Here is a 14,903-nt window from a genome sequence, read left to right on the forward strand (position 1 = left end):
CCATCCATCCATCCATCATCCATCATCCATCCATCCATCATCCATCCATCCATCCATCATCCATCCATCATCCAACCATCCATCCGTCCATCCGTCAATCCATCCATCCATCCAACAATCCATCCATCCATCATCCATCCATCCATCCAACCATCCATCCGTCCATCCGTCAATCCATCCATCCATCATCCATCCATCCATCCATCCAACCATCCATCATCCATCCATAATCCATCCAACCATCCATCCATCATCCATCCATCCATCATCCATCCATAATCCATCCATTTTTCATCCATCCATCCAACCATCCATCCATCATCCATCCATCCATCCATCATCCAACCATCCATCATCCATCCATCCAACCATCCATCCATAATCCATCCAACCATCCATCCATCATCCATCCATCCATCCATCCAAAATTCATCCATCCAACCATCCATCCATCCATCCATCATGCATCCAACCATCCATCATCCATCCATCCATTATCCATCCATCCATCCAACCATCCATCCATCCATCCATCCATCCATCCATCATCCATCCATCCATCCATCATCCAACCATCCATCCATCCACCATCCATCCATCTATCCATCCATCCATCATCCATCCATCCATCATCCATTCATCCATCATCCATCATCCATCCATCCAACCATCCATCCATAATCCATCCAACCATCCATCCATCATCCATCCATCCATCATCCATCCAACCATCCATCATCCATCTATCCATCCATCCATCCAACCATCCATCCATCCATCATCCAGCCATCCATCCATCCATCCATCCAACCATCCATCCATCCATCCATCATCCATCATCCATCCATCCATCCATCCATCCAACCATCCATCCATCCATCATCCATCCATCCAACCAACCATCCATCCATCATCCATCCATCCAACCAACCATCCATCCATCATCCATCCATCCATCCATCATCCATCCATCCAACCATCCATCCATCCATCCAACCATCCATCATCCATCGATCCATCCATCCAACCATCCATCATCCATCGATCCATCCATCATCCATCCATCCATCCAACCATCCATCCATCATCCATCCATCCAACCATCCATCCATCATCCATCATCCATCCATCCATCCAACCATCCATCCATCCATCCATCATCCATCCATCCATCCAACCATCCAACCATCCATCCATCCATCCATCAACCATCCATCATCCATCCATCCATCCATCCATCCATCATCCAACCATCCATCATCCATCCATCCATCCATCATCCATCCATCATCCATCCATCATCCATCCATCCATCATCCATCCATCATCCATCCATCCATCATCCGTCCATCATCCATCCATCCATCATCCATCATCCATCCATCCATCATCCATCCATCATCCATCCATCATCCATCCATCATCCAACCATCCATCATCCATCCATCCATCCATCATCCAACCATCCATCATCCATCCATCCATCCATCATCCGTCCACCATCCATCCATCCTCCATCCATCCATCATCCAACCATCCATCATCCATCCATCCATCCATCCATCCATCATCCATCCATCCATCCATCCATCCATCCATCCATCCATCCATCCATCCATCATCCATCCATCCATCCATCCATCCATATTCTAATGTTTTCTAGAAATCGTTAGTTCAGTGTTTTCCAACCTTTTTCAGTTCTTCTCCTTTGGACATTTCGTCTCGCCATGAGTTTCCCTCTCAGTCTAAAGCATCGATGATTGTCCAAACATGCAAAGTACAATAAGTAAAATAAAGACCATTTCCAGGCTGATCTCTGTGAGAAGCAGATGTAGAGTGTATTTTGTCCTGGCTGCCATTAGACAGTTTAAAGCCTCTGGAAAGACAGTTTTTTTATTATTATTAATTTTTTTTATCAAATTTTCTGTTTTTTATCCTATTTTATTATTTTATTTCCATCTTTGCTATCAGGCAGGTGAACTTCCCCTATTGGGATTAATAAAGTATCTCTCTTTCTTAAGATTTTAATTCATTTAATAATTTATATAAATTTATGCTCTCCCTCTCTAAGAAGAACACAACATAAATATGTTGCCTGGAAGTTAACAAGGAAATTAAATAAATACAAAATAAGATCCTATTATAAACCTATTTATATAACCTATTATAAACCTAACCTAAATCCTATTCTATAAAAACTGGAGCTCCTCTGAGTAACTCCCTTATAATCATCTTTAATTTTGATGAATTGGGAGCAAAACTTTATAATCAGACTGACTTAAAGAGTTTTATTTGTTTTCCTGCAGAAACCTGAGCTGCTTCGCTGAGCTCAGAGTGAAACCAGCTGATTGGCTGTTCTCTACATCCACTCTGTTCCTCTGATTGTTAAGCTAAACTCAAACATAGAAGAAAAACTTACTTATTGGTTAATAAAAGCTTGTTTAAATTTTCAATTGGGTCCTAACAAAGCAAAGCAGATCTCAGCCCTATTTTATCTTACAACGTAAGAATTTTCACGTACACTTTACAATGCATTCATTGACCACTAGGGGTTCGAGTACCACCGGTTGGGAAACTAGGGAAGCCCGTTTCTGCCACATTAAGGTAAAAGAAATGCCACATAGAAAGTCATATTTATGAGATTCAAAGTCATAATATCTACTTTCAAAGTCAAAATTATGACACAAAATTTGATCTCATAATTCTGACTTTCTATTTGGTATGTTTTTCCTTTCATTTGGCAGAAACGGGCTTCCATAGCAGGCGCCTTTTGAAAGAGGTTGTATTTCATGATGAAACACTAGAGGGCAGCAGAGAAACTTCTGCTCACAGAGCAGAGATTTCAGCCCTTCAGCAGCAAATAAAAGCAAACATCTGTAGATGTCAGCATTAATCCTACCTGCTGACCTCCATTCATAGCAGAAAGTATGTCTTTATTATAAAGTATAGTTTTATTTCAGCATTAATTCAGAAAAATGACGTGTGCTTAGAAAGGCATGTCTCTAAATATGCTGGGAATCTCTAGAGATCTCTTGAGAAAGTAGTTGCCAAACAAGTCTGCGATCACTTCCACCATAATGAACTTTTTGAAGAGTTTCAGTCTGGCTTTAGAGCTCATCATAGCACTGAAACAGCTCTGGTGAAAGTCACTAATGATATTCTCATGGCCTCAGATAATGGACTTGTATCTGTGCTCGTCCTGTTGGATCTTAGTGCTGCATTTGATACAGTTGACCATAATATTCTTTTAGAAAGACTTGAATATTTTGTTGGAATTAAAGGAACAGCACTAGACTGGTTTAAATCTTATCTATCTGATCGAATTCAGTTTGTTCATGTTAATGATAGATCTTCAACACGCTCAAAGGTTACCTGTGGAGTACCACAGGGATCAGTGCTAGGACCAATTCTCTTTACTTTATACATGCTCCCAATTGGTAGAATTATTAGACAGCATGGGATTAATTTCCACTGTTATGCTGATGATACCCAGCTATATCTGTCTATAAATCCAGATGAAGCTAACCCATTACATAGATTACAGGCATGTCTTGAAGACATAAAAACCTGGATGACTCTTAATTTTCTGCTTCTGAATGCAGATAAAACAGAAGTTATAGTCTTTGGACCAGAGTCTCTGAAAAAGAAACTGATTAGCCAGTCACTTCATTTGGATGGGATTAAACTGATTTCAGATAATAAAGTAAAAAATCTTGGTGTTATTTTTGATCAGGACCTGTCATTTAAATCCCAGATCAAAGAGGTTTCTAGAATTTCCTTCTTTCATCTGAGGAACATTGCAAAAATGAGCAATCTCCTGTCCAGGGGTGATGCTGAGAAACTAGTCCATGCATTTGTTACTTCAAGGCTGGACTATTGTAATTCTTTACTATCAGGAAGTCCACAAACTGTAGTTAAAAGCCTTCAGCTGATCCAAAATGCTGCAGCCAGAGTTCTAATGAAAATGAAAAAGAGAGATCATATCTCTCCTATCCTGGCTTCTCTTCATTGGCTTCCTGTTAAATCAAGAATAGAATTTAAAATCCTTCTTCTCACATATTTCAATTCAATTCAGTTTATTTATATAGCGCCAAATTCACAACACATGTCATCTCAAGGCACTTTACAGTTCAACCAGATCATACAGTCAAATTGATACAAAGTTTTCTATCTAAGGAAAACCAGTTGATTGCATCGACTCATTGACTCAAATACAATCCCCCACACTAAGCATGCTTGTAGCGACAGTGGAGAGGAAAAACTCCCTTTTAACAGGAAGAAACCTCCAGCAGAACCAGGCTCAGTGTGAGCGGCCATCTGCTGAGGCCCACTGGGGTTCAAGGAGACAGAAGCAGAGATACAAAAAGCAGCTGTAAAAGGCGGCCCCGTCCAGGAAACACACAGCCAGGCAGACGAGCTCCAAGGCAGCTCCCATGCCAGAGGACGAAGAGAGCACATCCACTCAGTCACGGTCAGAGAAACAGGACCACACTGGAAAACAGGCCGATCTCCAACATCTATTAACAAGGGTGTTGATGGAAGCAGCACAGCTGATGTTTCTTTCCAGGATGACGTCACAGCCAAACAGGAACAGACGAGGCAAAGCTACTCTGAGGAAAAGCAGAGAGAGCAGAAGGTTAGAGATTGAACTAACAGATTCTGCAGAATAGGAGAACAGAGAATATAAAGCCTTAAATGGCCAAGCTCCATCTGATATCAGAGATCTGATTGTTCCTTATGTTCCTAACAGAGCACTTCGCTCTCAATCTGCAGGTTTACTAGTGGTTCCTAGAATTTCTAAAAGTAGAATGGGAGGCAGATCTTTTAGTTCTCAGGCTCCTCTCCTGTGGAACCAACTACCAGTTTTAGTCCGTGAGGCAGACACCCTGTCTACTTTTAAGGCTAGGCTTAAAACTTTCATTTTTGATAAAGCTTCTAGTTAGAGTGGCTCAGGTTATCCTGAGCTATCTCTATAGTTATGCTGCTATAGGCTTAGACTTTTGGAGGACATAGGGACCCCCATTTCATCATTCTGCTTCATTCTCTCTCTGTTCTCCTATTCTGCAGAATCTGTTAGTTCAATCTCTAACCTTCTGCTCTCTCTGCTTTTCCTCAGAGTAGCTTTGCCTCGTCTGTTCCTGTTTGGCTGTGACGTCATCCTGGAAAGAAACATCAGCTGTGCTGCTTCCATCAACACCCTTGTTTATAGATGTTGGAGATCGGCCTGTTTTCCAGTGTGGTCCTGTTTCTCTGGCCGTGACTGAGTGGATGTGCTCTCTTCGTCCTCTGGCATGGGAGCTGCCTTGGAGCTCGTCTGCCTGGCTGTGTGTTTCCTGGACGGGGCCGCCTTTTACAGCTGCTTTTTGTATCTCTGCTTCTGTCTCCTTGAACCCCAGTCGGCCTCGGCAGATGGCCGCTCACACTGAGCCTGGTTCTGCTGGAGGTTTCTTCCTGTTAAAAGGGAGTTTTTCCTCTCCACTGTCGCTACAAGCATGCTTAGTGTGGGGGATTGTATTTGAGTCAATGAGTCAATGCAATCAACTGGTTTTCCTTAGATAGAAAACTTTGTATCAATTTGACTGTATGATCTGGTTGAACTGTAAAGTGCCTTGAGATGACATGTGTTGTGAATTTGGCGCTATATAAATAAACTGAATTGAAATTGAATTGAAATTAAACGTTCCTGTCCAGTGATCATGTGGGAAAACTCAGGAATATAGAAACTCCAGAAATTAAATTCAAACATTTGTTGTTGTTTTTTCACTGTGGGGTTAATTGCATCTTAAACTGACTGTTGGTTTGTTGAATTTCTACAACAATTGTAATTTAAAACCCATAGATATGAATTATTCCACTAATATATGAATGTAGTTATTATTCTTTATCAGATCAGAAAGTGTTGCTTGTAGCAGATTCAAATAAATCCCTAAACAAGTGACTTAAAATAAAAGATTTGTTACAAATTTTGTATAAAAAAAAAGTAAAAGAAAAACAACATAATGATGAGGAGTTCTGATCATGTTTACAGAAAAATATGTTTTTATTTCACTTTAACGTAAAACGTGTGTATTTTGGTTTCTGTTTAATTGCTGTTCTGAGTTTTTCTTTTAGTGAACATTTAAAGTCTGTACTCTCTAGTTTATGATTAATTGATCACTAAATAATTAGAGGATAAATGATTAATAACAATAAATCCAGTCATTTATTTGAGCTTTAGTGATTAATTCTTAAAATAAGACCTGAGACATGAAATACAGAGTTTAATGAACTCAGGTGATCTGCCTAATCTCTCCCTTACAGTGGACACAAATGGCTCAACAGATCACTGTTATCTGCCTCCTCTGTTGCTATGGGAACCCAGGTCTGGATGCAGGCGCCAGCGTTGCCCTCAGAAGGGTCAGAAGATCGTTTCCAGTGAAGTCTCTAAATCCTGCTTTATTCTGACAGCAGCTTCAAATGTAAATGTGACTAAAGTTAAGATGCTTTCTGCGCAATAATCTGCAGCAGCGGTTATTTAGAGATCACTGTCAACTCTAACTGAAGCAGATCTGAGATCTGTAACCTTCTCAACCAGCAGGAGACCCGTTATTCCTCTACAGACGGAAGCAGCTTGGAGGAAAGAGGCGCCAACATGGCGGACCGATGCCCTCAGGACGGGAATCAGCTTTACCGTTTCAGAGCAAAAGGGAACAAAGCGATCATTTTGTTTAATTATTTTAATTATTTTGATGGTTTTTATTTTGTTTAAATACCAACAGGCCATAACGAAAACGAGTGTGAGATAAATAAAATTAACAGACAGAAATTTAAAAAATGCAGCTTTTACCGAATAGAACTTTAATAAAGTTATTATTTTACTAACTGTGATCATTTGGCCTCATGTTTGCTTTTAAATGATTTTTTTTTCCAGACAAAAGAGAAAAAAGCAAATCAATAATTACATCTATGAGATGCTTTAAGTTTTTTTTTCTAATTTAATTAAAGACTTATATTTTAAACCATTTCTTGGTTCCTGCTGGAGGCCATTAAAGATGTTCAACTATGAAATTCTATTCAGTTTATTTCTATAGCTCCAATTCACATCATGTCATCTCAAAGCACTTTCCAGTTCACCAGATCATCCAGTGAGATTGATTCAAAGGATTCGATTTACCTAACTTCCAAAACTACTACTTAGCAAATAGATTACAATACATCTCAAAATTGATAAATTATAATTTCTAAGATGATCCCTGGATAGACACAGAACAGGAAATATGCTGTAATATCATCATTTCAGATTTGACATTCTACAAAACAATAATGTGATCAAGTTTCCGTACTGGAAGAATAAAGGTATAAACTATCTGGATCATTTGTTTGAAAGCACAGAGTTTATCACATTTGCTAGATTAAATTTGCAATATGGCATTAACAAAAATAAATCCTTAGAATATGAGCAAATTAAAGCTATAATTAGAAACACATTTAAGCATATCGATGGAGATTTATACATTCTAACTAATATATCAGAGTTTCTAGATTTAACCCCCCCCCCCCAAACTACTGTCTAAATTATACAGGACACTGACTAAACTGGATGATACAATATCTGTTTGTATTGAAGGACTTTGGGTTTGGGATTGTTTGATGTGTGGTGTGTAGAAGTAGCCACTCAGCTCCCCCCTCTGGTTAGTGGTAGGTATTGCAGGCTGGGGTTTTTGCCCAGTCATGTTCTCTGTTAATTTCCTTCAATACTAAGATGGCAGTTCAGATGAAGGATAGTTGAAGACACAATCTGCTTTGTATCTTTGGTTTAGTTCGCCATCCACTGGTTTTTGTGTTCTGTGTGCGTCCAAGGATATGTAAGTAAATTACTGACATTATTATTTACAGATAGATGTGTATTTTTATTATATTTTTGATGATAGTTGGTAATTGTAATTATGATGTCCAGCCAGCCACATGGCAATGCTAATTAGGTTTATTTTCTGCTTTTTCTGTTTGTAGAACCACACACACACACTCTGTATCTGCTTTAAACCCACCAGTATACAAATATTGTATGGATCTTCTTTGATGGTGAATAAACCACAACATTTTGGACATCAAGCATTTGACTGATGCTTCACAGCGGTCACCATTCCCACAACCAGTTTTTAATTGAAATATTAGAATCCCTCATTACATTTGGTGCCGAAACCCGGGAAGAGTGATCACTGTGCACATTTAAAATGTTTCCACATGAGAGGAGAGATACGACTACACATGCGGATAATCGCCCGCGACGTCAGATACGTCCCCCCGCATGGATGGATGATTACGAAGTGCAGCTGCCACCCATGGATAGACATCCCTTCGCTACAGCAGCACCAAGCCAGCATGATCTCCTAACCCAGCAGCCATACTACAGTCGGGAGAGGCGTGGAGACAGCTCTGCTTCATCTGTGCTCTCTAACCCGTGGACCCCATTGTATGATGCTCGACCAAAGTATCCCAGAGAGTCGGTGTACTCGGGACTCCAGTATAGTAGCACCCCTGATCCACAGTTTATGAGAGCACCACCAGACCCCTCACCTGCTATGCAAGAGGAGCTGCGTCAGGTTAAGGAAGAGAATCGCAGGCTTCAGGCCACTGTAATGGAGATACAAAGGCAGCTCAATACAAGTAAACAGCCAGACATATCCCGGCCTCCTCCTCCCTCCTCTCTACGGCCAGATCCTGTTACCCATTTACCAGCACGCATACCGCCAGTGCCACCTGTGGATGCAGTGCCTCGCAGCCTCTCACAGTCAGCTCCACAGGCCATGACGGCACCTGCTCCCCCCATGGGTGTAGCTGTGAAGGATGAAGCTGACGATGGGGAATGGCCTCCTCCTCCCCCATCTGTAGCAGAGGACGACACGCCGTATTCATCGGCAGCAGTTCCTCTGCCAGTGTCTCTCGTGGAAGAGCTGACAGCCTGTCTTAGAAAGATGGGGAGGGCCCCAGAGCCCCCACTAAGGGTGGCTGAGTACTGTGAGCAGTATTCTGAGGGATCTGTGTCTCAAGGACACACTCACCGGCCAGAGCAACTGTCCACTCAAGCTGGACCCATTCATCCGAGCTCTGGACGCCAAGCCCCATTCACTGACCCTAGCCATGAGGGAGCCTATGCCCACCGACAGAGAGAAAGTGTCTATAGAGGGCCTAAAGCTACCATTCCAGACTTCACTAAAGGGGACCCCCGTGAGTTTAATAGGATGAAAGACTCACTTGAGAACCTTCTCCCTGCAGATGCTACAGAAAGGTTTAAATACCAAATACTTCTGGACCATCTGAAATTTGAAGATGCACTCCTCATAGCAGACTCCTATATGAACTCCTCCCAACCATATACGGACACCATGGCCTCACTAACCGTGCATTATGGGCAACCCCATCAGTTGGCGTTACGGCGCATTGCAGAGTTAATGGAGGCACCCAGCATCCGAAGCCATGATGCAGCCGCCTTCAAGAGGTTTGCCCTCAGAGTGAGAGCTTTGGTTGGTATGCTCGACAAGCTGGGAGAAGAGGGTCATATAGAGCTAAAGTGTGGGTCGCATGTAACCAGGCTGATGTCCAAGCTCCCACAGGAACGGCGTGCTGATTTCATGAAATATGTGCATCCATTCAATGTTCGAGTCCCTACATTGTTCGACTTCTCTGACTGGCTAGAGTTCGAGCTAAAGGTCCAAGAGTATGGGCAGTGCTTGTTCAGAGAAGTGAAAGAGACCACAGAGGGAAAGAAAGAGCGACGAAAGGATTCAAAGTCAGCTATGCCCACTACTGTACTCCACAGTACTGAGAAGTCCCCAGACAGTACATCGGCTAACGCCAGTCCTGCAAGCAAGATCCTGCCATCATGCCCATACTGTACCAATGCCCAGCACTACTTGAACCAGTGTACTACGTTCAGTCAGCTCACTACTGAGCAGCGCAGTGCCTGGATCAAGAGCAACAGAAGGTGCTGGCGTTGTGCTCGTTCCCATCAAGCCGCCCAATGTCGACTGAAGGCTAGGTGTAAGTCCTGTGGAGGGAGACATCTGGACGCCCTTCATGACCTCAACGCAAAACCAGCCACTGAGGAGAAATCCTTCCTTGTGAGTGCTCCGACCAACGAAGTACTCTATCTAGATCGTAAGGCAGGCTCCAGCCAAGTGCTCTTAAAGGTGTTGAAGGTGGTGCTACACCATGGGGAGAAGGCTTTGGAGACTTATGCAATACTTGATGATGGCTCAGAGCGAACAATGCTCCTTCAAGCTGCTACAAAGGCCTTACATCTGACAGGTGAGCCAGAGGAGATTGCTCTTAGAACAGTGCACCAAGACCTTAAAGTGCTGCAGGGCTTTTCTGTCTCATTCACCATTTCACCTGCCGGTCAACCGCAAAAGACCTTCCAGATCCAGAGAGCCTTTACTGCAGACCTTCTGGGATTGGCAGAACACTCTCAGCCTGTTAAGATGCTCCAGCGCCGGTACAGACACCTGCAAGGCCTGCCGCTCAGAACGCTAGATAGAGTTCAGCCAATGGTCCTCATTGGATCTGACCATCCTCACCTGATTACCCCGACAGAGCCAGTCCGATTGGGGCCACCAGGAGGACCAGCGGCTGTGAAGACCAGACTGGGCTGGGTCATCCAAGGGCCCACTAGTGTTGTTCGGCAACAACTCCAGCCTGAACTTTGTTTGAACATTGGCGTACTTTCACCCTCAGAGCAGCTCCAACACCATGTGGAGAAGTTATGGCAGATGGATGTGGTGCCATACAAAAGTGAAAGGCTGGTGACGCGCTCGAGGCAGGACCAAGAGGCGGTGCACATGCTTGACACGAAGACAGTACGGGTGGAGGTTGATGGAGTCTTGCGCTACGCCACACCACTGCTACGTGTGAAGGATATGCCCTGCCTCCGCACTCCCAAAGAAGCTGTCCTAGCCAATCTGAGGAGCACTGAAAGACGTCTGCTTAAAGACCCAGAGAAAGCAGCAGCCTATGGGGCTGAGATCTTGAAACTCAAACAGGCCGGCTATGTTGTCAAGATTGAAGATGAGGAGGTGAACGAGTCAACCGAATCCTGGTTTATCCCACATCACATGGTGACGCACAATGGGAAAAATAGGATTGTGTTTAACTGCTCCTACACCTATAAAGGCCAGAACCTGAATGAGTTACTGCTACCTGGTCCGACCCTTACCTCCAGCATTCTTGGTGTCCTGCTAAGATTCCGGGAACATGCTATCGCCCTCAGCAGTGACATCAAGGGCATGTTCCACCAGGTGCGGTTGTTACCAGAGGACAGACCTTTGCTGCGCTTCTTGTGGAGGGATCTGAAAGGAGGAGTACCACCAGATGTCTATGAATGGCAAGTCCTCCCCTTTGGAACCACATGCAGCCCCTGCTGTGCAACGTATGCACTGCAGAAGCATGTGGCAGACCACTGTCAACCAGGGGATGAAGTTCGTTTTTCCATTGAGCGGTGCTTCTATGTAGATAACCACCTGCAAAGTCTCCCCTCCACTGAAGAAGCCCATCAGCTGGTTGACAAACTCAGGGCCCAGCTTACCACAGGTGGCTTCGATCTGCGCCAATGGGCTAGCAATGTCCCGGAAGTCATCAGCCATCTGCCGAAGGAGTCAAGATCTGAGAGCAGTGAGCTATGGCTCACAGAATCCCATGAAGATCCTCAAGAGCTCACCCTTGGACTCCGTTGGCTGTGTGCGTCAGACACTCTAGGCTACAAGTATCACCTTGCAGAAAGCCCTACTCCTACCATGAGGAACATCTACAGCACGCTGGCAAGGCTTTATGATCCACTAGGTTTTCTCATACCCTTCACCACGCGAGCCAAGATCATTGTGCAGTACCTATGGAAGAAGGAAAGAGAATGGGATGATCCCTCCTTGCCAGCGGATGCTCTCAAGGCGTGGCTGAGTTGGGAAGCCGAGCTGCAACACCTTCCAGAGATTGTCCTACCTCGTTGTTATACAAGCCCCCCTCTGGACAACCCTGCTGCTCTGCGAAGCCTGCAAATTTTCTGTGACGCATCTGAGAAAGCTTATGGCTCAGTAGCATACTTGCGTACAGAAATACCAGGCAAGAAGGTGGAAGTAGCTTTCCTGACAGCGCGATCAAGAGTAGCCCCCAAGCGCCAGCAGACAATGCCCAGGCTGGAACTGTGCGCAGCCTTGACAGGTGCCCAGCTGGCCAAGCTCCTACAGCATGAGCTAACCCTGAGACTCGATGAGGTGACGCTCTGGACGGACTCAACCACTGTCCTGACTTGGATCCAGTCAGACTCCTGCAGATTCAAGGTGTTCGTGGGTGCCAGAGTCGCTGAAATCCAGGAGATAAGCGAGGCCCAATCCTGGAGGTACGTGGACTCTGCAAACAATCCCGCAGACGACATAACCCGTGGGAAGAGCCTAAGAGACCTTGCAGGGAAAAGCAGTCGTTGGAGCCACGGCCCAGCATTCCTGCATCAGTCCCCTGAACACTGGCCAACCAAACCCACAGCGGAGTCCCTGGAGGGTGAAGAGTTGCGCAAAACCACATTCTGTGGCTCCATAACCACTGCCCCACTCCTCTACTTACCTGACACAAGCCAGTTCAGCAGTTTTAAAGAGTTAATGGAAGCAGTGGTCCAGGAGCGTCACGGGACGGCAAAGGACCATTCTACTCCAGCAGCCGAGGACTATCGTAATGCTGAGAGAGACCTGCTGAGACAAGTGCAGGTGGAATGCTTCCCAGAGGACCTCAAGCACCTGTCAGAGAGCAAACCAGTCCCCTCCACCAGTCGTCTCATCGCCCTTGCCCCTGAGTATGACAAACAGCTCAAGTTGATTCGGGTTGGAGGAAGACTGCGGCGCAGCGACCTGCTTGAGGCTGAGAGCATTCACCCTATCGTCCTGGATCCAGCCCACCCAGTCACCAGGCTCATAATCCAAAGTGTCGACTGCGATCTTCGCCACCCAGGATCTGAGCGCCTCTATGCTGAATTACGTCGGAAGTACTGGATCCTCCGTGGACGAGAGGCGGTGAAGCGGCATCAACATTCATGTACTGAGTGCCAGAGATGGAGGGCAAAACCAGTTATACCACAGATGGCAGACTTACCACCTGCACGTCTGCGGTTGCTGAAGCCACCGTTCTTCTCCACCGGTATGGATTGTTTCGGTCCTCTTACTGTCAAGGTAGGACGACGACAGGAGAAGCGCTGGGGTATACTATTCAAGTGCCTCACTACCCGCGCCGTCCACATAGACCTCTTGAGTAGTCTGGACCAGGATTCCTTTCTGATGGCACTCCGCCGATTCATCTCCCGCAGAGGGAAACCTGCTGAGTTACTCTCGGACCAGGGCACGAATTTCAGAGGAGGGGAGAGGGAACTGCACGACTCCTTCAAAGCAATGCACCCTGCCCTACAGTCCGAGCTGGCTAAGCACCAGGTGAAGTTCCAGTTTAATCCACCAAGTGCACCCCACTTTGGAGGGGCCTGGGAGAGAGAGATCAGGTCCATCAAGTCGGCCCTGTATGCCACCATCCAGTCACAGACTGTGACAGAAGAGGTCCTTCACACAGTCCTTATTGAAATTGAGGGCATACTCAATTCGAAGCCACTGGGTTATGTATCCAGTGACATCGCAGACCCAGATCCAGTGACACCCAACATGCTCTTGATGGGGCGGCAGGACCCCTCTTTGCCTCAGGTTGTGTACACGGAATCTGAGCTGCTGAGCCGACGCCGCTGGAGACATACCCAGGTCTTGGCTGACCAGTTCTGGAGGAAGTTTATAAGACACCACCTGCCATTCCTCCAGACACGATCGAAATGGCAGAGGGACACCACTCCGCTACAGCCAGGTGCTGTTGCTATGATTGTGGACCCACAACTTCCCAGAGTCTCGTGGCCTGTAGGTCGTATAACGAAGGTCACCCCGAGTGCAGACGGGAGGATCCGGACAGCGGACATCCAGGTCAACGACCGGAGCTACACCAGGCCAGTTGCCCGTCTGGTCCCACTGCCAGGCCTTCCAGAGACTGCTCTCAATGGCAGTCCTTCTCCAGGATAACAAATATGACTTTGCATATTTGGGGGCGGCTGTATTGAAGGACTTTGGGTTTGGGATTGTTTGATGTGTGGTGTGTAGAAGTAGCCACTCAGCTCCCCCCTCTGGTTAGTGGTAGGTATTGCAGGCTGGGGTTTTTGCCCAGTCATGTTCTCTGTTAATTTCCTTCAATACTAAGATGGCAGTTCAGATGAAGGATAGTTGAAGACACAATCTGCTTTGTATCTTTGGTTTAGTTCGCCATCCACTGGTTTTTGTGTTCTGTGTGCGTCCAAGGATATGTAAGTAAATTACTGACATTATTATTTACAGATAGATGTGTATTTTTATTATATTTTTGATGATAGTTGGTAATTGTAATTATGATGTCCAGCCAGCCACATGGCAATGCTAATTAGGTTTATTTTCTGCTTTTTCTGTTTGTAGAACCACACACACACACTCTGTATCTGCTTTAAACCCACCAGTATACAAATATTGTATGGATCTTCTTTGATGGTGAATAAACCACAACATTTTGGACATCAAGCATTTGACTGATGCTTCACAGCGGTCACCATTCCCACAACCAGTTTTTAATTGAAATATTAGAATCCCTCATTACACTGTTCCTATTATTAAATGGGAGTGTCATGATTTTACTAAAGTTCAGACCCAAATGCAGAAGACCAAACAGGGAGACCAGGGGAAAAAGTTTAACAGGATTTAATGAAGAGATAATACAGAGAGAAGTGTTGCTCTGAACACTGCTCAACCAGAACTGAAAAGTGAGGGGAAGACACAGCGGTTAGTTCAGGCTCAGTGGGAAATTTGGTTCGGGAACTTGGAGAAGAAGATCTG

At 45.0% G+C, this 14,903-nt stretch overlaps 1 protein-coding gene across 2 annotated transcripts; it reads left to right on the forward strand.

Moving 5' to 3' along the window:
* Window positions 1-7,680: 7,680 nt before the first annotated feature.
* Window positions 7,681-14,641, forward strand: LOC119796692. 2 transcript variants are annotated; one of them, XR_005282505.1, is made up of 2 exons: window positions 7,681-14,344; window positions 14,490-14,641. XR_005282505.1 is itself a non-coding variant. In XM_038305349.1 (2 exons), exon 2 carries the CDS (start codon window positions 8,214-8,216, stop codon window positions 14,064-14,066), a length of 5,853 nt encoding a protein of 1,950 aa, XP_038161277.1. In that variant the 5' UTR covers window positions 7,681-7,844; window positions 7,990-8,213; the 3' UTR covers window positions 14,067-14,641. The 2 variants fall into 2 exon arrangements, 1 of the variants encoding a protein (XP_038161277.1); XM_038305349.1 differs by having other exon boundaries at window positions 7,681-7,844; window positions 7,990-14,641.
* Window positions 14,642-14,903: the final 262 nt, after the last annotated feature.

This window comes from Cyprinodon tularosa, unplaced genomic scaffold, assembly GCF_016077235.1.
Source record: "Cyprinodon tularosa strain WSP-4 unplaced genomic scaffold, ASM1607723v1 ctg557, whole genome shotgun sequence".
Taxonomy (NCBI): Eukaryota; Metazoa; Chordata; class Actinopteri; order Cyprinodontiformes; family Cyprinodontidae; genus Cyprinodon; species Cyprinodon tularosa.

Bases quoted from the DNA above. Each gene is read 5' to 3' on its own strand.
- LOC119796692 (XM_038305349.1), top strand. From the start codon at position 8,214: ATGTTTCCACATGAGAGGAGAGATACGACTACACATGCGGATAATCGC.